This window comes from Emys orbicularis, chromosome 2 (genome assembly GCF_028017835.1).
Source record: "Emys orbicularis isolate rEmyOrb1 chromosome 2, rEmyOrb1.hap1, whole genome shotgun sequence".
Classification (NCBI taxonomy): domain Eukaryota; kingdom Metazoa; phylum Chordata; order Testudines; family Emydidae; genus Emys; species Emys orbicularis.
In genome coordinates, this window is record NC_088684.1 from 92,344,460 (window position 1) to 92,368,718 (window position 24,259).

Genomic DNA, 24,259 nt, shown 5'->3' on the forward strand with positions numbered 1-24,259 from the left:
CTCCAGTGGTTTGGAATACCAGCTGCTAAAATCATGCTGCCGTGAAATAAGAATAGAGAGTTAAGGGGAAGCAAGATAGTAATAAGTAACCTGATCTTAAAAAAATGTTGTCAGTATTTTATTAAAATAGCTTTCCAATATTTGAGTGCAAATATTAGGAAACCCCAGGGACTCCATAAAATGCTCTATTTGTACTTTGGTTCCCTGTCCAACCCCCCCCTCCCCCCCCCCCCCCCAAAAAAAAAAAAAAAAGAGATAGAAAACCGAAACAAAACCCCACAAAAAACTGAGAGAAAATTTACATTCTTCATAGCTGCTGAAGTCCTGTGGGGGTAGAAAAGGATAACTTTAAATTGTTAGAAGTCAAGTAATTTTATTTTATAAACTATTAAAAATATTTATTTAGTTTAGAGCAGCAAGAAATGGTAGGCCAGCTCTTATTAGGAGCACTTTATCCCTATATTTTTATGGTTTGATAAAGAGCTTCAGTGTTACTTTTCTCTGAAGTCTTTTTTGTGCTTACCAGTTGGTCTTTACAATTAAAGCTTCCATCAAATATTCTATATAAAGCACCAGTTACAACAACCAAGCTTACATCCATTTTTCAAAACATAGTATAAAATAAATAGTTTAAAATACAGACTTTTTTGAATTTATATAAACTCTTTTAGAGGTAAGTAGGGAAATCTTAGTGAAATTTGCTTGTTCTTGGGGACACAAAGCAGAAAACTCCTGCAGTTTCTTTAGCCAGTCTGAATGTTTTACAACGTAACTAGAATATACACAGATATTGTTATATTTTCAATAGGGCTGTCAAATGATTAAAAAATTATGATTAATTGCACTGTAAAACAATATTATTTTTAATAATAAATATTTTATGCATCAATAGTGAGGTCTCTCTCCTATATTCCTGTTTCTCCATTCAATGGGAAATACTAGCTAGTTATAAAAATATCAGACTAGAAAAGATGCATCCACTTTAGTGGCCTAATAAAACTAGAAAATAGTTCCTCTTGAACATAAAACAGATTTCTTGAAATTTCAGCAGTAATCTTGGACTAAAATACCCATTACTATTTTATAGGAAGAAGTAACCATTGCAAAAATGCCAAGACAAACTTCAGTTGTGGTTTGTTTTTTTTTGTTTGGAACTGGGAAGCTAGCAAAGTTAACTGTCGAGTATTCCAGAATTATGTTACGTGATACCAATGCCTTTCGGTAACATCTTTGGTCCACTTGGGCTTGAAACATTTCTGTAGACCAATAAGAATAAATTCTGGATTAGTGAATTTGTCAAGGCAGTGGTTCATGCCAAGCTGTTGGTGTTTTTTTCCCCTATTGCACTGGTACCTAGAGATCCCACTTGGGGTTCAGAGCCCTAAGGTGCTAGGTACTATACAAAGACAAAAAGAAAGGACTCTATGCTCACGAAGAGCTTAAAATACAGTAATTGAAACAATGTGTGGGTAATGTATGGAAGGGAACACAAGGTAATTGTAAGTGATGAAAGAAACAGTGTGACGCAGTGGCTAGAACATAGCACAGAGGGCATGTCTATACTTACCTCCGGAGCGATTGATCCAGCAGGGTCAATTTATCGTGTCTAGCGAAGACGCGATAAATTGACCACCGAGCGCTCTCCCGTCAACTCCGGTACTCCACCGGCGCGAGAAGCATAGGAGGAGTCGACGGGGGAGCGGCAGCAGTCGACCTACTGCAGTGAAGACACCGTGTTAAGTAGCTCTGAGTACGTCGATTTCAGCTATGCTATTTTCGTAGCTGAAGTTGCGTAATTTAGACCAACTTAGCTCCCCCCGCACCCCCCATGTAGACCAGGCCTGAGACTCAAAAGACCTTTATTTCAGTGTCTGCCACCGACTCTGATCTTCAGCAAGTCACTTCAACCCTCTATTTCCCTCCCATCCTAACTTGTTTAAGTAGATTCTAAGACCTTGGAGTAAACATTCTCTTGTTCAGTTTGTGCACTGCCAGTCACCATGAAGCCCCAATTTCTATTGGGGTATCTTGATATTAGTGTAATAAGAATAATCAGAAATACATAATCCCATAAATGTGGATTTTGTCATAAGGTAACTTATTTTATGGTACCGTAAAGTGTGCATAATACTTGACAAACTAAGCTTCTTGGGGCAAGGACTTGTTATTTAGTTTGTTGTAGTTATAATTATTCCTTGTTCGCAAGGGAAGTGTGAATATACAAATTTAGTAGTGTAATATAGGAACAAATTCAAGGTGCTGTTAAATAACACTCTTTGTTTTGTTACAGATTTGTCCATTGGAATATGTTCACTGCCACAAAGTAAAAAGGAAAACCAGGTAAATCTGTTCCATGTGCTGGGAAACTAAAGAACTCTTTTTAAACAAGAAAAACTGTATTAACATAAATAAGGGGATAAGTTTTCTGTAGAGAGGAACAAACCTTACTGGCTCAGTTTATTATCTTCTGTGTCCCTTAAATTTGTAACATCCTCCACGTTGCAACATAATTCACAGTAATAAAGGCAGAAATAACTTGCTACTGACATTTTGCAGATTTGCCAAATAATGGCTTGATGGCTTTCCCTTTAACTTCAAAACTTGATTTCTGGAAAAAGGGATGTTGATCTTGCAATGAGTCACCCAGATAATTCGAATTTTGTCCTAGGTAGTTTAATCCCTCATTTTAGAGGGGACTACTAATTGCCTTTAAACTCCTAAAAATTGATTCCTTATTCATAAGGCCCTACTTGAATCACATCCAATAAGTTCTGTCATTTCTGTAAGTTCTCAGTGTTTGTTGATAATCTTACAAGTGGAATTGGAATGAATCATCTGCTTGTTACGGTGTTGATATGATATAAATGTGTATAAGGGTATGTCTACACTACGAGAGTAGTTCGATTTTACTTGAATCGAATATGTGGAATCGATATTACAAAGTCGAACGTGTGTGTCCACACTAAGGACAGTAATTCGACTTTGTGAGTCCACACTAACGGGGCAAGCGTCGACATTGGAAGCGGTGCACTGTGGGCAGCTATCCCACAGTTCCCGCAGTCCCCGCTGCCCATTGGAATTCTGGGTCGAGCCCCCAATGCCTTCTGGGGAAAAAAATGTGTCGAGGGTGCTTTTGGGTAACTATCGTCATCCAACCGTCACTCCCGCCCTCCCTCCCTGAAAGCGCCGGCGGGAAATCAGTTCGCGCACTTTTCTGGTCAGTGACAGCGCGGACGCCACAGCACTGCGAGCATGGAGCCCGCTGCGACCATCGCTGCAGTTCTGGCCGTTGTCAACACCTCGCACCTTATCATCCACCTTTCCCAGAGGCAGATGCTGAGAAATCGGGCGAGGAGGCTACGGCAGCGCGGTGAGGACCTGAAGTCTGAGAGTGGCACAGACCTGTCACAAAGCACGGGACCCCGCGCCGAGGACATCATGGTGGCAATGGGTCATGTGGATGTTGTGGAACGGCGATTCTGGGCCCGGGAAACAAGCACGGACTGGTGGGACCGCATAGTGCTGCAGGTCTGGGATGAATCACAGTGGCAGCGAAACTTTCGCATGCGGAAGGGGACTTTCCTTGAACTTTGTGAGTTGCTGTCCCCTGCCCTGAAGCGCAAGGACACCCGGATGCGAGCAGCCCTGAGTGTCCAGAAGCGAGTGGCCATAGCCCTCTGGAAGCTTGCAATGCCAGACAGCTACCGGTCAGTCGCGAACCACTTTGGCGTGGGCAGATCTACCGTGGGGTTTGTTGTGATGCAAGTAGCCAACGCAATCGTCAAGGTACTGCTCTCAAAGGTAGTGACCCTGGGAAACGTGGAGGTCATCATAGATGGCTTCGCCGCGATGGGATTCCCAAACTGCGGTGGGGCTATAGATGGAACTCACATCCCTATCCTGGGACCAGACCACCAGGCCAGCCAGTACATCAACCGAAAGGGCTACTTTTCAATGGTGCTGCAAGCACTGGTGGACCATAGAGGACGTTTTACAAACATCAACGTCGGATGGCCGGGCAAGGTTCATGACGCTTGTGTTTTCAGGAACTCTGGTCTGTTTAGACGGCTGCAGGAAGGTATTTACTTCCCGGACCACAAAATAACTGTTGGGGATGTGGAGATGCCTATAGTGATCCTCGGGGACCCAGCCTACCCGCTAATGCCCTGGCTCATGAAGCCCTATACTGGCGCCCTGGACACTGAAAAAGAACTCTTCAACTACCAGCTGAGCAAGTGCAGAATGGTGGTGGAGTGTGCTTTTGGATGTCTCAAGGGGAGATGGAGAACCTTACTGACTCGCTGTGATCTCAGCGAAACCAATATCCCCATTGTTATTGCAGCTTGCTGTGTGCTCCACAATCTCTGTGAGAGCAAGGGGGAGACCTTTATGGCGGGGTGGGAGGTTGAAGCAAATAGCCTGGCTGCTGATTACGCCCAGCCAGACAGCCGTGCGATTAGAAGAGCCCAGCGGGACGCGCTGTGCATCCGGGAGGCTTTGAAAGCTAGGTTCCTGAGTGAGCAGGGTAACCTGTGACTATTAAGTTTGTTTACAGAGAAGCTGAACCTGCCCCCGTTTCTTTACCCAGTAAATGTTCACTATCCTCTCCAGTTACATACCCCATTCACCCCGTTCCCCCCCCTTCCAACACTCGTTTAAAAATAAAATCACTTGAATTTTGTTAATGAACACCGTTTTCTTTATTACTGTTTTCGCAGGAAAGTGTTGAACCTGGGACGCAGACTGTGGTGGGGAGCGGGTGTAGTGTAGTGATGCAAAGGACGCTTCTAAACTCCAGGAATGACAGGCTCCGCAGTGGTGGACTGGTTGTTTCAACGGAGCCTGCCACCCCTCCTTTTTGGGACTCTGTGTGTGGGGGCTGTGACTTTGTGGCAGGGGAGGGCGGTTACAGATCCCCTGCTGCGTGGCTCTGTCATCCAGGCTAAGGACCGCTGCATAAGATCTCTAACCGCCCTCCCCCGCCACAAAGTCACATGGCCCTCCCCCCCCACAGAACATGAAAACCACCTCCCAGACTGACCAGGGTAACTAGTGACTGCAATGTGTGTGTGCCCTGCTGCTGAACCTGCCCCCGCCTCTGTACCCTGGTAAAGGTGACTGTCCTGTCCAATTACCAACCCCCTTTCCCCCCTTCAGACAGACTCTCCTCTAAAAGAACATGATGGAAACAGTAATTAACAGAAACGTATTTTTTATTAGCAACTACACATGAAACTGGGACGGAGGCTTGGGTGAGGCGGGAAGGAAAGGACTTATCAAATTTTGGGGAATGAGAGCCTTCTGGTACTTGAGCAGTCTGCAGGGGTGGAGTGAGAGTTTTCACGGACTCTGCCGCCCCTCCTTCTTGGGACTTTGGGTGAGGGGGGTATGGGACTTTGTGGCGGGGGAGGGCGGTTACAGATAGACTGCAGCGGGGCTCTGTCCTCCTGCCTCCGGTCCTGCAGAACATCCACAAGGCGCCGGAGCGTGTCCGTTTGCTCCCTCATTAGTCCAAGCAGCATTTGAGTCGCCTGCTGGTCTTCCTGCCGCCACCTCTCCTCCCGTTCCATGTGTGATCGGTGCATTTGGGACAAGTTCTTTCTCCACTGGGTCTGCTGGGCTGCCTGGGCTCGGGAGCAGCCCATAAGTTCCGAGAACATGTCCTCCCGTGTCCTCTTCTTCCTACACCTAATCTGTGCTAGCCTCTGGGAGTGTGATGCCAGGGTAGGTCGGGAGACAATCGCAGCTGTGGGATGGGAAAAAGGGAGTGAATTCCTCAGAAAGATAAATTTAGTTGTGAACAAAGAACATAGTCTTTCTCTGTGAACAAGACCATGCACAGCACCTATCACATGCGCACTCAGGACAAGGTCGAATTTTCGGCCTTCGCATTCAGTGCCTGGGGTCTTGCAGCGCAGATCAGAGAAGCGGGGCAGGACAGCGGAATTTGTGTAGCAGGCCGACATGGTAAGCCGTAGACTTGTGGCTGCTTAAAACTTTAATAATAGCACTGGCCTCCTTTCACGTTCAAAGCAATGCCAGTCCCTGCTGCCAGCAATCCGGCAAGCATGAACTCTGCCCCTGTCCCACCCCCTCGCGGCTGTCCCAGGGAAAGATCCCTGTATGCTGCCCCTCTCCCGCCTCCACCGCGTGGCTGTAAACCGCCGGTTACAGTTCTGTAAAGGAACAGGCAAGCAGTCCCAATACTAACATTCCCCTACCTAATTCAAAGCAGGTCACCATGAGCGACATCACTCTGATGAGGATTTCAGAGACGGAGAAAGAAAGGATGCTTCGGGAAAGCATGCAAAGACCAGGGCTGTATGCCGCCATGCTCTGCAAGGCAATGATCCCGGAGTACTTGCTTGTCTCCTGGCGCAGAAACGTTTTGTACCACGGAGGACCCAATAAGGCCGCTCTCCCCAGGAACCTGATGCAAAGGCTTTCCAATTACCTCCAGGAGAGCTTCGTGGAGATGTCGCAGGAGGATTTCTGCTCTATCCCCGGACATATAGACCGGATTTTACTGTAGCTGCACTGGCAGGGACTAAACAGTAGAGCGCCTAGGGCAAAACAATCATGCTAAACCGGACATCGTTAGATTTTTTTTTCAGTAGTTGCACTGCCAAGGACTGAAACGTGAAGCATCTAGGGTAAACTAATCATGAAAAACCCATTGTTAATATTGTTAATATTCCTGTTCTGTTAAAAATAAATGTTTACATGTTTAAAACACTTACTGACTGATCCTTCCCCTGATTCTGTGTCCGGGTTAACAGCTGGGGACGGTTGGTAGGGGATCTCTGTAAGGGTGATGAAGAAATCCTGGCTGTCGGGGAAATCAGCGTTGTAAGCGCTGTCGACTGCCTCGTCCTCCTCATCTCCTTCCTCATCTTCCCCGTCCGCTAACATGTCCGAGGAAGCGGCCGTGGACAATATCCCATCCTCAGAGTCCACGGTCAGTGGTGGGGTAGTGGTGGCGGCCGCACCTAGGATGGAATGCAGTGCCTCGTAGAAACGGGATGTCTGGGGCTGGGATCCGGAGCGTCCGTTTGCCTCTTTGGTCTTCTGGTAGCCTTGTCTCAGCTCCTTGATTTTCACACGGCACTGCGTTGCATCCCGGCTGTATCCTCTCTCTGCCATGGCTTTAGAGATGTTCTCGTAGATCTTTGCATTCCGTCTTTTCGATCGCAGCTCGGAAAGCACGGACTCATCGCCCCACACAGCGATCAGATCCAAGACTTCCCGATCAGTCCATGCTGGGGCCCTCTTTCTATTCTGAGATTGCATGGCCATCTCTGCTGGAGAGCTCTGCATCGTTGCCAGTGCTGCTGAGCTCGCCACGATGTCCAAACAGGAAATGAGATTCAAACTGCCCAGACAGGAAAAGGAATTCAAATTTTCCCGGGGCTTTTCCTGTGTGGCTGGTCCGAGCATCCGAGCTCGGACTGCTGTCCAGAGCGTCAACAGAGTGGTGCACTGTGGAATAGCTCCCGGAGCTATTACCGTTGATTTCCATCCACACCTAGGCTAATTCGACATGGCCATGTCGAATTTAGCGCTACTCCCCTCGTTGGGGAGGAATACAGAAGTCGAATTTAAGAGACCTCTATGTCGAACTAAATAGCTTCGTGGTGTGGACGGGTGCAGAGTTAATTCGATGTAACGGTGCTAAATTCGACATAAACTCCTAGTGTAGACCAGGCCTCAGTGTATGTAGATCTCAAAGGTATAGAATTTTTAAAATACTTCATTTTTAGTTAACTGGATTCAGCTAAAACAAAATTTCAAAACTAACTTTTCAATAATTGTGTGACTTTCCATGCAACAATTTCAATTGGGTTGGTGTATGAGGCCCACAGGGGCTGGAGTTTTGCTTTAACAGGTCATGAGCCCTGTTCAAGCAAGTCCTTCTGGATGCTTCATTGTAGGATATGGGAGTAATGACTCTTTTTTCCACATGGAAAACTTCAAGTGCTTAGCTTTCCATCTAGAAATCTTTAAACATTTAATATGGTTAAGAGTTAGCCTTTTCCTCTCTACTTTCCAAGCTCCTGTATCTGTCTCTATTACTCTTTCTGGGAACGGCTGCAAGGAGAACACAAGGTGCATCACAACCAGAACTCATGGTGAGAGAATGCAAAGAGCGGGAAGAGTCGTGGTTAGATTACTAAAGAAAGTGACTAACATATGAAGAAGCTGTTTAAACTACTGATTTATACAGTAGTTGGGAACGCTTAAGCACTTATATGCTTTAATTTTTTCATAGATTGGTCCACCTGAACCTGGAGAAAAAATTTCACCTTCCACCATCTTAAGTGACCATTTCAGCACAAGTCTTTCAGGTTTCTTAGAAAATGAGAAACTGCTGTCTCTTGCAAGCCTAGAAGGAAACTCAACTGGTACAGTATATTATAATTTAACTTGTAGCATGTTTTCATGTATATTGGTTCCAACAGATAACTTTTTTAATGACATGAATCCACTCTCGCTACTAATCCTGCATGAGAGGAGCATAAACTTTGATGAAAATAAAGTACCTCTAAAATTTAAGGCTAGATTTTTTTTTTTTTTTTTTTTTTTGAAGTTATGCTTAAAATGAGTAAGTAAACTTCTACAATTAAAGGTACCTTCCCAGAGGCACCCTATGGCTGTTAGAATATTGGTGCATAGAGAATTCATTGCTGAACTTGGTATTAACTGACATGATTTTAGCTAGCTAGAAATTAAAAGGTGAACTGTGCTCTGTTGGTGCTGTGAATCAAAAGTTTAAGGAGAAAAGCGGTCAATTTACATAGAGACTAGCAACTCGGGGTAGTGAATACAACTATAACTAGTTGTCTGTTGTGACAGAACAACTGAACATTTAAGCCTGAATCGTAGACTTGGAAGTGCACACTTGAAACCTTCTAGTTCTTTATTTCTGATTTGTGAGACTTTTAACCTTACTTGTATATTGCATACAAAAAAAGTTAAAAGAAACTTACTTAAATTGCAGTGTCAGGGGACTGAAATTTGCAAAAGTTCAGTCAACCTTAATTCTGTCTCCTAGAGCACGTGCGTTATGATAGTATGCAATTAAAGACTTTCTTCATCTCAGCATCTCCCACAGTTCTTGAGGTGTGGGCTGCTCTTCTCTCTCTGAAGTTCATGGAGGCAAATCAGACTTTGGGAGTCGCATAGTCTGGCCACAGCTCCTGCTTGCTTCCAGTTTCTCTGCCTCTGTGGCAGTGTGCGGATGGTGATTTTTACAGCTTTCATCTTCACATCTGCTTAATATTTTTTTGGTCAAAATTTGGGTCATAGTAAGCAATGACTTCCCTTCTCCCAATGTGCCAATTTTTTAGCTGGGTGTTGGAACTCGCCCCCAGAGCCTCAGCTGCAGTGCTTCCCTGCTGGCTCCTCTGCACTTCCAGGTATGGCAGAGCAGTCTAAAAAGCACTAAGTGAAATCCAAACAGTACCCCATTTGTGAGACTGCCCTCCCAGACTTGGCAGATGGTGAGTTGTGCCCAGCCTGCCCCCAGCCTTCTGTCCCTGACTCTGTTAGGTCCCTTGGCAATTAGTCAGACTGGCACATGGGATCCTGTATGCGCAGAAGCAGCCACAACGCCGACACAGGAAAAATGGACCAGAAGTCTAGAGCCTCTCCCTGCTCTGGCCAAGGATGAGGAGGACCCTGGTCAGCCAACTCAAGGGGAAAGGTCCAAGGGGCCCCTGGAGAACACAGATGGCAGACTTGAGGAGTCACAATCCTGCTCCTTCTCCCCTCCCCCCAGTCCTAAAATGGTTCCTGAGCGCTCTTGGAAAAGCAGGGTTTATCAGCACTCCCATCCTTCCAAATTTGGCCAGGAGAGTTCTGGAAGTGTTTCCCTCCCTCCCTAGGGAATTGGTCCCAGCAGGCGATGACTCAGCTAGAGATCTTGCAAGAGGACTTCAGGCCCTCAGCAAGGATAGCTGCAAAAGGCTGAACCAAAGCTGCGATGGAGTTCATACACTCTCTAAGCGAGCTAAAAAATCAAAGCAGAAAAAGAAAAGCATAAAGATCTAGGAGGTATGAGTCGTCTTCCTCTTCTCCCTCCTCTATAGAGGATGGTGAATTGTTGGGCTGGGACTCTGATCAGGACCAGGGAAAGACTCAGCAAAGGTTATGTGCAACAAGGTTGTGTGCACTATTCAGATTGAATCTGAGCAAAATCCTAAGAATAAACCTCTGAGCAAATTTATTCTCTCGAAATCCTACTTTGAGGACATGATTCTCCTGCACTCCTCCTTCAAAGTAGTAATCGGGGATGAATGGGGTAAGCCAGATAAGGGCAAGCACATTAACAAAAATGAACTTTTGGTTCCTGAATCCTATAGCACCTGAGTCCCAATTACTGAGATACGAAGATTGCTGCTACTGTAGCTTCCCTTAACAAAGATATGGTTATCCCCTCAGAAGAGGCATTGTTGCATAAAACTCGCATGGATAGAAAAATGGAGGCCACTCTCAAAAAAGGCTCTGAGGCCTCCTCACTCAGGGCATACCTTGAAGCTGCTTGCTTTGCTAGGGCATCTCTCTCCTAGCTGGAAGATCTCCGAGCCCTCAAGAATAGAGATCACCCTGATTTTGGCTCTACATTAAAGAAAGTTTCCCTGGCAACAGCATTAGTTGCTGATTCCAAGAGTGACCATATTTCCCAAAGGGAAAATGAGACCCAGTGCAGGGCTCACCTGACCCCGTCCCCCTGTGCACGGCTGGCCCGAGCTGCTCCTCCGAACATTCCTCTGTGCCACCCTTGAGGGGCACACCCCACTTTTTGGCAAAACTGGGATTTTGTGGTGTTTGCTCTTGCCAGCGTATGATCAGATGGCAAGAGCAAATGGGACAAATGCCAGTTTTGCCAAAAAAACCCGGGATATCCAGGACTGTCCCGGCCAAAACAGGATGTATGGTCACCCTACTGATGTCTCAATGAATGTGATGAGATTCTCAGTCAAAGTTGTGGCCTCCAGATCAGTAACCAGGTGCCACCAATAGCTTCACCCTGGAAGGTGGATGGCTACTCAAAGCAGGTGCTGTGCTCTGCCAAATTTACAAAAGCCATGATTTTCAGTGAGAAGCTAGACAAGATAGTGGTGGACATTGCTATAAAATCTAAATAGTTCCTTCCGATGCCACATGATGCTTTTTTTGATAGGATGCTCAAGGATGTTGTACAGGTTTCTGGATCCTGTTTCTCCTTTGTCTACGGACCGCTTGTCCCACTTCAGCTGGGTCTGGACCCGTATCACTACAGACTGTTGTGTACTGAACACAGTGGAAGTGGGATATACCCTCCAGTTCAGTTCTACCCCTCCTTCCCATCCTCCCTCTCTGTCCCTCCTCAGGGACCCCTCTCACGAGCAACTTCTGGCCTAGGAAGTTCAGTCGTTCCTTTGAGTGCGAGTTGTGGAAGAGATCTAAGGGACAAAGGATTTTACTCCCATTATTTCCTAATTCCAAAAGTCAAGAGTGGTCTCAGAGCTATTCTAGACCTGTGCCAGCTCATCAGTTACCTTAGGAAGCTGAAGTTCCTTTTGGTCTCCTTGGCTTCCATTATTCCCTCCCTGGATCCAGGGGACTGGTACACCACCCTCGATTAGAGACGTGCCTACTTTCACATATTGATCTTTCAAGGACACAGAAGGTTCCTCAGGTTTATCATGAACCACACACACTACCAATTCGCAGTCTTCTGTTTGTCCTGTCAGCAACCCAGCGAGCGTTTCCAAAGTGCATGGCGGTAGTTGCGGCCTAACCGAAGGGACAAGGGGTGCATGTCTACCCATATCTGGATGACTGGCTGGTCAGGGATCAGGTGGAGTCCAGCATCCACCTTATCCAGTCAACATTCAAGGCCCTAGGCCTGCTAATAAAGATTCTGAAATCCACCCTCACTCCAGTGCAGAGGATAGAGTTTATTGGAGCGGTGCTCGACTCTACCCAGGCCAGAGCCTTCCTCCCAGAAGATCGATTTCAGACAATCAAGTCCCTGATTCTACGCCTTAAGGACCACCTGATTACAACAGCCTGGAGTGGTTTGAGGCTTTTGGGCCACATGGCTGCATTTACATACGTGGTGCAGTACACAAGACTATGCCTCAGGTTCCTCCAGGCATGGCTGACCTCATTGTACTCGCCAAACCACCACCCTCTGGACTTGGTTATCACAGTACCTCCACCAGTTTTTCTCCTCCCTCAACTGGTGGCTGGATCCTCTGGCGGTTGGCGCAGATGTTCTGACAGATGGGTTTTGGAAATGATCTCCCATGGATATCTGATCCACTTCACCTGCCTTCTCCCCACCCCGTCCCTCTTCAGGGACCCTTGTCACAAGAGACTATTAAGAGAGAGATCACCTCCTCTGCCTAAGAGCCATAGAACCCATCCCACTTCATCTCGAAGGCAAAGTGTTTTACTCTCGTTATTTTCTGTTCCCCAAGAAAAAGGGAGGATGTAGCTCCATACTGGATCTTAGAGCACTGAACAAACACATAAAGGCTCAAAAATGCAAGATGGTCACACTAGCCACAATTATTCCATCTCTGCAACAGGGAGATTGATTCTTGACCTCCAGGATGCATATTTCTACATATCGATCCTGCCATCCCACAGATGTTTCCTCCGATATACTCTGGGTCAGGACCATTGCCAGTACAGAGTACTGTCTTTTGGCCTCTCACCGGCTCCCAAAGTAGTCAACAAGGTCCTCTCCATAGTGGCGGCCCACCTACGTACCCAGGGGATCATGATCTAGCCATATTTAGATGACTGTCTTCTCAGGGCCCACTCCTTCGAAGAAGCCCTGCGGCCATCCACAGAATTATGGATGTATTCATGAAACGGGGCATACTAATTAACCTCCAAAAATCAACCCTAACTTTGGTACAATGCTTCGAATTTATAGGGGCTGATCTCGATTCACTGCAAGCAAGAGCTCTCCTTCCACAGCACAGATTTCACAGCCTGTCTGTGCTTATAGAGACAGTGGAAACCAGGCCTGAAATGTCAGCCAGACATTGCCTCCAGCTTCTGGGACACATGGCGGCAGGCACGTTGGTAATATCTCATGCCAGACTTCATGTAAGGGGCCTGCAGATGTGGTTCAGCTTGGTTCACAGGCCAATGACAGGTTAGACAAACCTCTCTCGATGCCTTCCTGGGCCAAACACTCCTTGGATTGGTGAAAAGACCCAACAAACATTTGCACAGGTGTCCCGTTCACACAGCCACCACCTCAATACTTCTCACTATGGATGCATCCCTCATAGGTTGAAGTGCCCAGCTCAACCACCTCACGACTCAGGGCAAATGGTTGCCTGCGGAGGATACTCTCTACATCAACCTCCTTGAACTCAGAGTGGTGGTGAATGCTTGCACTCACTTTCTTCCACTGATCAGAAGTACACACACACAAGTCATGACAGACATTGTGTGCATGTACTACATAAATTATTGGGGGCACCAGGTCATCCGCCCTCTGCGCAGAAGCGCTAAAGCTCTGGAACAGGTGCATTTCCCACAATGTTCTAATATCAGTGACCTATCTACCAGGAGTGCAGAACACAACAACAGACCGCCTGAGTCGCAAGTTCTCACACGACCACAAGTGGGAAATGAACCCAGCAGTACTTGACAACCTATTTTGTCAATGGGGGATAAAGACGATAGGCCACTTACCTGAACAAGAAATGCCTATGCTATTGTTCCAAGGCAGGCCTTCGACAGCACTCATTTGGGATGCTCTCCTCCTTCCATGGAACGAGGGCCTTCTACATGCCTTTCTCCCGTTCCCTCTGCTGTTGAAGGTCCTGTTAAAAATAAAAAGAGAAAAATCAAATGTCATACTGATTGCTCCCACCTGGCCAAGACAGATGTACCTGTACCTGGCGGTGTCCACGGATCTCTCTTCAACTCACTCCTTACCTCTTCTCGCAGAACGAAGGACGCACTCTCCATTGCAACCTGCGGATACTCTGGCTTAAGGCCTGGTTACTTCCTGGTTCCAACACAGAGAGCTCCTGCTCTGTGGCGATACAAGAAGTGTTACTACACAGTAGGAAATCAGCTACCTGTAAAATTTACCTACAAAAGTGGACCAGGTTTCAAGTTTGGTGCAATTCCAGGCAAATTACCCTGGCATCTGCTACTGTCCCCCATAGTTTTAAATGACAAACTGACTCAAGAAATCAGGGTTCTCTCAGTTCACTCAACGTACACCTGGCGGCCATCAACAAATAGAGGGATACTCAGTTTTCTCCCTCAGCTACAAAGAGGTTGCTCAAGAGCATAGCAAACCTCTTTGCCCAGCCCAGACATCCAGTCCCATGTTGGGTAGGAACTTAATTTTAAAGAGCCTGACTAGACTGCCCTTTGAACCTATAATCACTTGTTTGTTCACACACCTGTCAATGAAAACGGCATTTCTGGTCGCCATCACCTTGGCGAGGAGAATAGGGGAAATAGTGACATTTATTGTGCACCCCAGTTTTACGGTTTTCTTTGACAAGGTTACTCTCGGGCCACACCCAAAGATCATACCCTAGATGACCTCATCTTTTCACATGAACCAACCAGTTCACCTCCTGACCTTTTATCCTAAACTTTACCATGATAACAGAGGCCATACTAAACATACTAGATGTTAGGGAGAGCCCTGGCCTTCTACCTGGATAGAACGAAGGCTTTTAGGAAATCTCCTAAGCTCTTCCTTTCCATTGCAGATCAGTCTAAAGGTGTGGCAATATCAGCCAAAGGCTCTCCAAATGGGTCTCTTACTGTATCAAATGCTGCTATCAGGTTCGCAGTATAATACCTCCATCTGGAACTGCACACACTCCACAAGGTTGGTTGCCTCCTCGGTTGCCTTCCTCAAGAATGTCCCAACTTGGAAATCTGAAGAGCAGCCATTTGGGTGTCCATGCATACCTTTGCAGAACACAATGCAATTACTGGGAACTCTGCTTCTGATGCTAGCTTTAGCTGTGCAGTATTATCATCCATAAAAGGCTCAACGCTGAAGCCCCAACCTTCTATCTGGGTACTGCTCAGGAGTCACCCACACTGGAGCACCCATAGGGACACTACTCGAAGAAGAGGAAGTTACTCACCTTGTGCAGTAACAATGTTTTTTCAAGATGTGCCCCCCTATGGGTCCTCCACAACCTGCCCTCCTCCTCTCTACTTTGGAGTTCTTGATAAGGACTCTGTGGTAGAGAAGGAACTGAGGGTAGCTCACCTGCACAGCACTAATTAGCCTTGAGGCAGAGCATGAGGTGGAGGAATGCATGTGCAGGCGGACGGACACTACTACCAAAGATATCCGATCAGAAGCACATGGACGCAGATACACCTATAGTAAAACACCGATAGGGGGACACATCTCGAAGAACCATTGTTTCTGTGCAAGGTGAGTAACTTCATCTTCTCATTTGGTGCACAGGATGCATTATATTTAGGGAATGATGCAGCTACTCAGTATTTGTTTTTATCTTCATTCAAAATGTGGCCTGATCTCTTACTGTATTGTATAAAAATACGAAGTGTCGTAGCACAATATTAGTGAAAAATTGCTTACTTTCTCTTTTTTGCCATATAATTATAAATCAATTGGAATGTAAGTATTGTACTTACATTTCAGTGAATAGTGTAGAGAGCAGTATAAACAAGTCATTGCCCGTATGAAATTTTAGTTTATACTGACTTCATTAGTGCTTTTTACGTAGCCTGTTGTAAAACTAGGCAAACATCTAGATGAGTTGCTGTAATGCCTGGAAGACCTCTGCATACCCCCAGCGGTAAGTGTACCACTGGTTGAGAACTACTGGTATCCGAAGCTTGCAAACATTAGCTTATCTTGGTGGCTACCTTGTGAGATAGCAGATCATTATTCCCAATGTACAAATGGGGAATTGAGGCTTAGGGAGACAGAGGCCAGATTTTGCGAATGTCACCACTAATTGGAGGTCCTAAGTTGAGACACCTAGCGCCTGACTTTTCAAAGTACTCCAGCATTATATAACACTATATGTTCAAAGTACTATACAGATATTAATTAATGGGTTAGTATATCCCCATTTTACATATTGAGTGGGAATTGACAAAGGCAGTATGAACTTCCCCAAAGCCACACAGGAGAGTCAGTGGCAGAGCGATTATTAGGACTTTGGACCTCTTGGCTCTCAACTCTAGGCTCATTCGTCCAGGCAATGTTGTTTTTACTACCAAAGTTGCTGAGCATCCACATTTTGCATTTGACTTCATTTGTTGGTGTTTAGTGCTCAGAATTTCTGTGGATCAGGCCCCAGGCATCTCAAGTTGGCCATCCAGAAACAGAGGAACACACAATTAGAGACCACCTGTGAAAAGCTTGGTTTAAGTGACTTGTCCAGCTTTATAAAAGTAGGGATAGAATCCAATTCTCCAGGGTGGCATTCTACTGTTTAAACATGAGACCATACTTTATTTTCCGCAATCCTTTGTCTTATTCATGGTACACTTTCCAACTTCTACAAGAGAGAAAACTGGGGTCCTACAGGCCAAGGCCTCCTTTGACCAACAGGGCTAATGTGATCTTTGGATATATAAACAGGGGAATCTTGAGTAGGAATAGAGAGGTTATTTTACCTTGGTATTTGGCACTGCTGCTGGAATACTGTGTCCAGTTTGGTGTCCACAATTCAAGAAGGATATTGATAAATTTGAGAGGGCTCAGAGAAGAGCCATGAGAATGATTGAAGGTTTAGAAAACATAACTTATAGTGACAAAGAGATTGAGCTCTTTCGGCCTAACTTAACAAAGAAGTTTGAGGTGATTTAATTAGTCTTTAAGCACATACATAGGGAACAAATACTTGATAATGGGCTCTTCAATCTAGCAATGGTATAACATCATCCAATGCCTGGAATTTGAAGCTAAACAAACTCAGGTGTAAATTTTTAACTGTGAGGATAATTAACCATTGTACCAATTTATCAAGTATTGTGATGCTCTCCATCACTGATCACTTTTAAATCAAGATTGGATGCTTTTCTAAAAGAGATGCTTTTGAAATTATTTTGTAAGTTCTGTGGCCTGTTATACAGGAGGTCAGACAAGATGATCATAATGGACCCTTCTGACCTCAGAATCTATGAATCTGTGTGACTACCCTGAAGACTGCCCGTTCTGTTCACTGAATGAGAATGGCTCTGTAGGGGTTTGGGGTGGGTGTGGAACGTAAGTAATGATTAAAGACTAATACAACCAACTCTGCTCCCTTGTGGGTATGCATGGCATTCCTAACTGTTTCTATTGTGAAGATAAAATTGCCAGAAAATCTCAAATGTCCAAATCAATTTGAAGACAAATTTTCTTTCTTTACTCTGAAAACAAACTTTTGCTTAATATCTCTATGCAACTCCTTTAGGAGACTATCTTCTTAAAGCATTTTTAGAAAAAAATATAGTGTAGCATAAAATGTTCTCATGACTGCAATGAAATAAGAGCAAATCTTGGTGTTAATTTAATACTTAAAATATATTTTACAGTAGTTCTGAAAGCTTTACTGTTGTCATTCCTTAAGATACGGAGTTGCAGTTACAGTAGCAGACTATATTATCGGCTTTCTAGTAGGAGACCAGCCATTTGTAAAGGGCGTTGGTCTCTTAGGGTATGTCTACACTGCAATTAGATACCCACGGCTGGCCTGTGCCAGATCACTCAGGCTTGTGGGGCTTGGGCTGTTTAATTGCAGTGTAGCCTTTCAGGCTCGGGCTGCAGCCGGAGTTCTGGGACCCTCCCACCTTGCAGGATCCTAGAGCCCAGGTTCCAGCTCAAGCCCGAATGTCTACACTGCAATTAAACAACTCCTTAGCGTGAGTCTCACTATCCTGAGTCAACAGGCACAGACCAGCACGGGTGTCTGAGTGTAGACACACGCTTAGTGATAGCTACCACTTCAGTTAAATATGTACTGAAACAGTGGTGGATGTTTTTAAAAGCACTATCAAATTCATCTTCAGCATGGTTACAAAAATGTAACTAAAAGTATAAGTAAATGTTTCAACTGACCTGAATTGAAAAAATATTTGGGCTTTTAGGTTTGTGAGAGCATTCGAAATTTTAATTTTTCATCCTGATTCAGGAATAGGAAGAATTTCCAAAATTTTTATGGGATGGGAAAACAATTTCTTAGATTGACAAATTGTGTACCTGTTGATCAACTTAATAACTAGGTTTCAATTTTGACCATTTTTATTTTAAAAAGGCTTTGTACTATAATTAGCTTACTTTCAAAATACTGTAAAAGTTTATTCATTTTGTTTAGAAAATGTCAAAACATCTTGTTTAGACAACTTTGAAACTTTTTTCAAATTTGAGTTGAGAAACTGATGAAAACCAATCCCTTCCTGCAACATTTTTGTTTTGAGTAATTGGCATCTTTTAATAAAAAGACATTTTATCAAAAAAAAAAAATCCCGATTAGCTGTACTTTGCAGATCCAGGTCCAATTGCTTGCTTTACCATAGTTTTCTTGTGTAACATTGGGTAAGTCATAGTCTCTTTGCCTCAGTTCTCTGTTGATAACATGGGGACAATAGTATTTCCCTGCCTCATAAGGGTGTTGTGATGTTCAGTACATTGAATATTATGACATGCACCGATGCTATGGTAATAGGGGTCATTTTTATCCATATATATATATAATATAATTTATACATTTCTAGCAATACAAACTTTTAATGCATTTCTGTATATCGATAGATGATGATATTGACGATGAAGAGTTCTATGACAACCAACTGGAAGCCTATTTCAAACAGCTGGTGTCACCAGAAGTGCCAAGAGGTGATTGTGAAAGACAGGAACTTTCAGAATGTAGTACAGCATTGAAGCTGCCTGAAAATGGATTAAAACAGGTAAGCCTAAGCATAATGGGCTTAGGCCAACAGCTTAATGGGACTAAATCAGGGGGCCCAGATAATCTTCACCCAAGAATATTAAAGGAACTGGCACATGAAATTGCAAGCCCATTAGCAAGAATTTTTAATGAATCTGTAAACTCAGGGGTTGTACCGTATGACTGGAGAATTGCTAACATAGTTCCTATTTTTAAGAAAGGGGAAAAAAAAATGATCCGGGTAACTACAGGCCTGTCAGTTTGACATCTGTAGTATGCAAGGTCTTGGAAAAAATTTTGAAGGAGAAAGTAGTTAAGGACGTTAAGGTCCGTGGTAATTGGGACAAAATACAACATGGTTCTACAAAAGGTAGATCATGCCAAACCAACCTGATCTCCTTCTTTGAGAAGGTAACAGATTTTTTAGATAAAGGAAATGCAGTGGATCTAATTTACCTCGATTTCATTAAGGCATTTGATACGGTTCCACATGGGGGAATTATTAGTTTAATTGGAAAAGATGGGGATCAATATGAAAATTGAAAGGTGGATAAGAAACTGGTTAAAGGGGAGACTACAGCAGACTACATACTGAAAGGTGAACTGTCAGGCTGGAGGCAGGTTACTAGTGGAGTTCCTCAGGGATCAATTTTGGGGCCAATCTTATTTAATCTTTTTATTACTGACCTTGGCACAAAAAGTGGGAGTGCGCTAATAAAGTTTGCGGATGACACAAAGCTGGAGAGGTATTGCCAATACAAAGAAGGACCGGGATATCATACAGGAAGATCTGAATGACCTTGTAAACTGGACTAATAGTAATAGGATGAAATTTAATAGTGAAAAGTGCAATGTCATGCATTTAGGGATTAATAACAAGAATTTTTGTTATAAGCTGGGGACTTATCAGTTAGACGTAACAGAGGAGGAGAAAGACCTCGGAGTATTGGTTGATCACAGGATGACTATGAGCCGCCAATGTAATATGGCCGTTAAAAAAGCTAATGCCGTCTTGGGATGCATTAGGCGAGGTATTTCAAGTAGAGATAAGAAGGTGTTAGTACCGTTATACAAGGGACTGGTGAGACCTCATCTGGAATACTGTGTGCAGTTCTGGTCTCCCATGTTTAAGGAGGATGAATTCAAACTGGAACAGGTAAAGAGAAGGGCTACTAGGATGATCCGAGGAATGGAAAATCTGTCTTATGAAAGGAGACTCAAAGAGCTCAGCTTGTTTAGCTTAACCAAAAGAAGGCTGAGGGGAGATATAATTGCTCTTTATAAATATATCGGAGGGGTAAATACCAGGTAGGGAGAGGAATTATTTAAGCTCAGTACCAATTTGGATACAAGAAGAAATGGATATAAACTGGCCATCAGGAAGTTTAGACTTGAAATTAGATGAAGGTTTCTAACTATCAGAAGAGTGAAGTTCTGGAACAGCCTTCCAAGAGGAGCAGTGGAGGCAAAAGACTTATCTGGCTTCAAGACTAAGCTTGATAAGTTTATGGAGGGGATGGTATGATGGGATAGCCTAATTTTGGCAATTGATCTTTGACTATTAGCGGTAAATATGCCTGATGGGATGTTAGATGGGGTGGCATCTGAGTTACTACAGAGAATTCTTTCCTGGATGTCTGGCTGGTGAGTCTTGCCCACGTGCTCAGGGTTTAGCTGATCGCCATATTTGGGGTCAAGAAGGAATTTTCCTCCAGGGCAGATTGGCAGAGGCCCTGGGGGTTTTTCGCCTTCCTCTGTAGCGTGGGGCACGGGGTCACTTGCTGGAGGACTCCCTGCACCCTGAAGTCTTTAAACCATGATTGAGGACTTCAATGGCTCAGACATAGGTTAGGGGTTTGTTGCGGGAGTGGGTGGGTGAGATTCTGCGGCCTGCGTTGTTTAGGAGGTCAGACTAGACAATCATATTGGTCCCTTCTGACCTTTAAAGTCTCTGAGTCTATAATTCAAGGCTCCGTATACTTAAAGGCTTTTTAAGTCTGTGTGATAAGTGACTGTTAATCCTCTTTTAGTACACATTAGGTTTTCACCTCTTCCAGCCTTTTTCAGAAAACAGTCCTTCGGTAAAAGGAGGATTTGTCTTCAGTATATTAATTTAAAGGCCTAATACAAAAATATAAATTAATAGTTTTGTTCTAAATTTCTTAGATCCTGTTTCCATCTCCATTTAGGTTTCCCTTCAAGAGAAAAAGATACAAAAGGGGCAAGCAGCCTGCTAGTCAGACTCTCCCCCTGCTTTGCTTACTTTCTTTCTTTCTCTTCCTGGTGCATAGAGCTAAGAGCAGATGCAGCAGTCAGTTACACTAGTTCCTATGTACAGGATTGTGGCAGGGAAGGGGAGTTTGCTCAGGCTATGGCTACACTAGAGAGCTTACAGCGGTGTAGCTACGCCGATGCAGCTGCGCCACAGTAGTTCTCTAGTGTAGCTGCTCTAAGTCAATGGGAGAAGCTCTCCTGCTGACATAGCACTGTCTATTCCAGAGCTTATGTGATAAATGAAGTGTGTGTGTGTGTGTGGGGGGGAGCTCCCTTTGATGGACAGCCAGCCAGTTAGCTGTAAAATCCCTCTTGGTAGCTGTTCTCTACTTGCTTTACCAGTAAAGGGTTAAAAAGTCCCCCTGGTGTGTGTGTGTGTGGTGGTTTTTTTTTTTTTTTTTTTAAACCAAAGTGGGCACCTGACCAAAAGAGGGAAAGCTAGAACTTCTTAAAATTGGGCAAGAAACTTTCCCTTTGTCTGTTCTTCTCTCTGGGATGAAGAGACGGGACAGCAGGAATGCTGTGTAAAGTTTTAAACCAGATATGAAAATCATCAGATCATATCTAGAACTACTTTTAACATCCGAAATATGTAAGTAAATTAGGAATGTTTAGGAAGACGTCATTAGGTTTATTTCTGTTTTTTTTTTTTTTAAGGCTTGTGGACTCCTCTGTGCTAACACCAGATGCTTTTGTTTGCTTGTAACCTTTAAGCTAACCCCCAAGAAAGCTATTTTGGGTGCTTAATTTTTGGAATTGCTCTTTTAAAAATCTAGCAAAAGCCTGAGTTCCAGATGTATTTTCTTTTTTTGTTTTTAATAAAATTTACCACTTTTAAGAACAGGATTGGATTTTTGGTGTCCTAAGAGGTTTGTGCATGTTTGATAAGCTGGTAGCAAAAGCTAATTTCCTTTGTTTTCTTTCTCAGCTTTTTCCCAGAGGGGGGATGAAAGGACTTGAGGGTACCCCACAGGGAGGAATTCCCCAGTGCTCTTTCCTGGATCCAAAGGGGTTTTTTCATTTGGGTGGTGGCAGCGTTTACCAAGCCAAGATCAGAGAAAAGCTGTAACCTTGGGAGTTTAATACAAGCCTGGAGTGGCAAGTATTTATTTTTAAAATCCTTGTGGGCCCCCACCTTCTGTACTCAAAGTGACAGAGTGGGGATTCGGCCTTGACAGCTTAGGTCAGTGTAACTTGTGTCGCTCAGGGGGTGGCTTATTCACACCCTGAGTGACATAAGTTATACCAACATAAGTGGTAGTGGTATAGACATAGCCCAAGTGACTGGCAGATGGTTGTCTTTCGGGGTTATGGGAAATAGGTTGGGATAACTGGTGAGACATAAGCATGCCGTTTCCAACAGGGTAGGGCACTATCTTGGAGTGTAGACTTTGCTTTGTTCACATTTTTTTTCTTTTATATCAATTCTTCCTCTGTCCTTCTTTTGTGCATTTTCCTGGCATTCTTCTTACCATTGGTGGGCACTAGTGGCAGAGAAGCCTGTGGGTTCAGTTCTGTTGCTGCTGCTGTATCTCCTAAAGAAGAAAACTATAATAATCCGTGTTTAGTTCTTTTTTTCTCCTGTGGGATGGCTGGGAGCTTATAATCAGGGAAGGGGTTGTTCTCTGATGATTGACTTTTGCAAAAAAGTGATGTCAGTAGAAAAGCCTTTCCACCAGTCTGTCTGAGTCTTCTAAATTGGCCTTCACAATATGGACCAAGAATTCCTCAAAACAAAGTCCTTTGCTTAAATGAAAAGGACTACATTTCTGAACAGCCTAGGACTAAGTCCTTAAAGGCTTAATGTTATTCTAGGATGTGAATATATGAAGTTGGATCATCTTGGTTAGCTTGATCTAATGCATTCTGAAATGTTACTGAGCACAGGGGAAGTTTGTAATTTAGCTAAACTGGACAAATTAAAGCCAACTTGCCAGTTTGGCACGTGCAGAAGTACAACTTGCGTGGTCTTTAGTAGTGTTTTTTAAGTAGATCTTAGTTAGATCAAGCTAGCTAACGTGATCTAACATCATACCTTTTTAAGGAATTGTCTTGACTAGGATTTAGAGACTCAGTTTAGAGAGAGTGTGACAAAGTTCTGTCCTTGACTCCGTGGGTCCTGCGTTTCCTGGCGGATTTTGCTAACCTCAGAGGCTCACTGTGACCCTCCACATAGCCCTTCTCTCTCCTAGAGGCAAGGGTCACAGTCTACTGAGCCATTTTCATCATAAGCCAGCAAGGGAGGTGAGGAGAAACAACCCTCCCTCACACGGTCTCTGTTGTCTCCCAGTATCCGTGATTAATCAGGGAGGGGGGGAGCCCGGGCCCCCCTCTACTCCGGGCTCCAGCCCAGGGACCCTAAACTTAGCAACTATGGAAGCTGACTTTTTGGAAATAGGGCGTGTACAATTCCCTGGGCTACTTCCCCACAGCAGCCCCCACTCAATATCTTCTTCACAATTATCTCAAGGCCTCCTTCCTTGCACCTGAAATGGATTCGTACTACTTCGTTCCTCCAACAGCACAGCTCCCTCCTATAGCTCCTGACACCCACACCGCACTGACTAACTGGGAGGCTTTTAACTAGTTCCAGCCAGTTCTTGATTGGTTTCAGGTGTCCCAATCAATCTAGCTGTCTCTCCTGCCTTCTAGAAGGATCTTAATTGGCCCCAGGTGTCTTGATTAACCTGGAGCAACTGCCATTTGGTTACCAGGATACCAGGGATTTGTTTAGCCTGGGGCTAACATACCTGTTCCTCACTACTTTACTGTAGCCATCTGGCCTTGCCCCATCACAATAGGTGTAACCATTTTTCTGTCTATTATAGTCTTCTCTACAAATTCCTCATCCCATCCCAAATGCCTGTTTCAAGATAGTGAGATATCTCTCAGGCTAAGGGTTCAGGGTCCTCTGAAGACTACTGGAAGAAGGAGCTCCTCAACTGTGACTAAGCAAATTTATAGTGGACTGCCAACTCTACTGTAGTTAAGCTTTAGACCAGCTTTCTGTTTAAAGCTCAACTCTAGGTGCTCTAAAATCTGCATGGTTGCTTGAATTGCCCTGAAATTTGATGTGCCCC

At 44.4% G+C, this 24,259-nt stretch overlaps 1 protein-coding gene across 1 annotated transcript in view; it reads left to right on the top strand.

The window, feature by feature from the left end:
- CEP192 (centrosomal protein 192) overlaps positions 1-24,259 on the top strand; it is a 185,828-nt gene that overhangs the window by 18,217 nt on the left and 143,352 nt on the right. Inside the window, exons 6-8 of the mRNA XM_065398324.1 lie at positions 2,291-2,340; positions 8,270-8,402; positions 18,770-18,924. Coding sequence (XP_065254396.1) covers positions 2,291-2,340; positions 8,270-8,402; positions 18,770-18,924 — 338 coding nt within the window. The remainder of the gene's footprint in view (positions 1-2,290; positions 2,341-8,269; positions 8,403-18,769; positions 18,925-24,259) is intronic.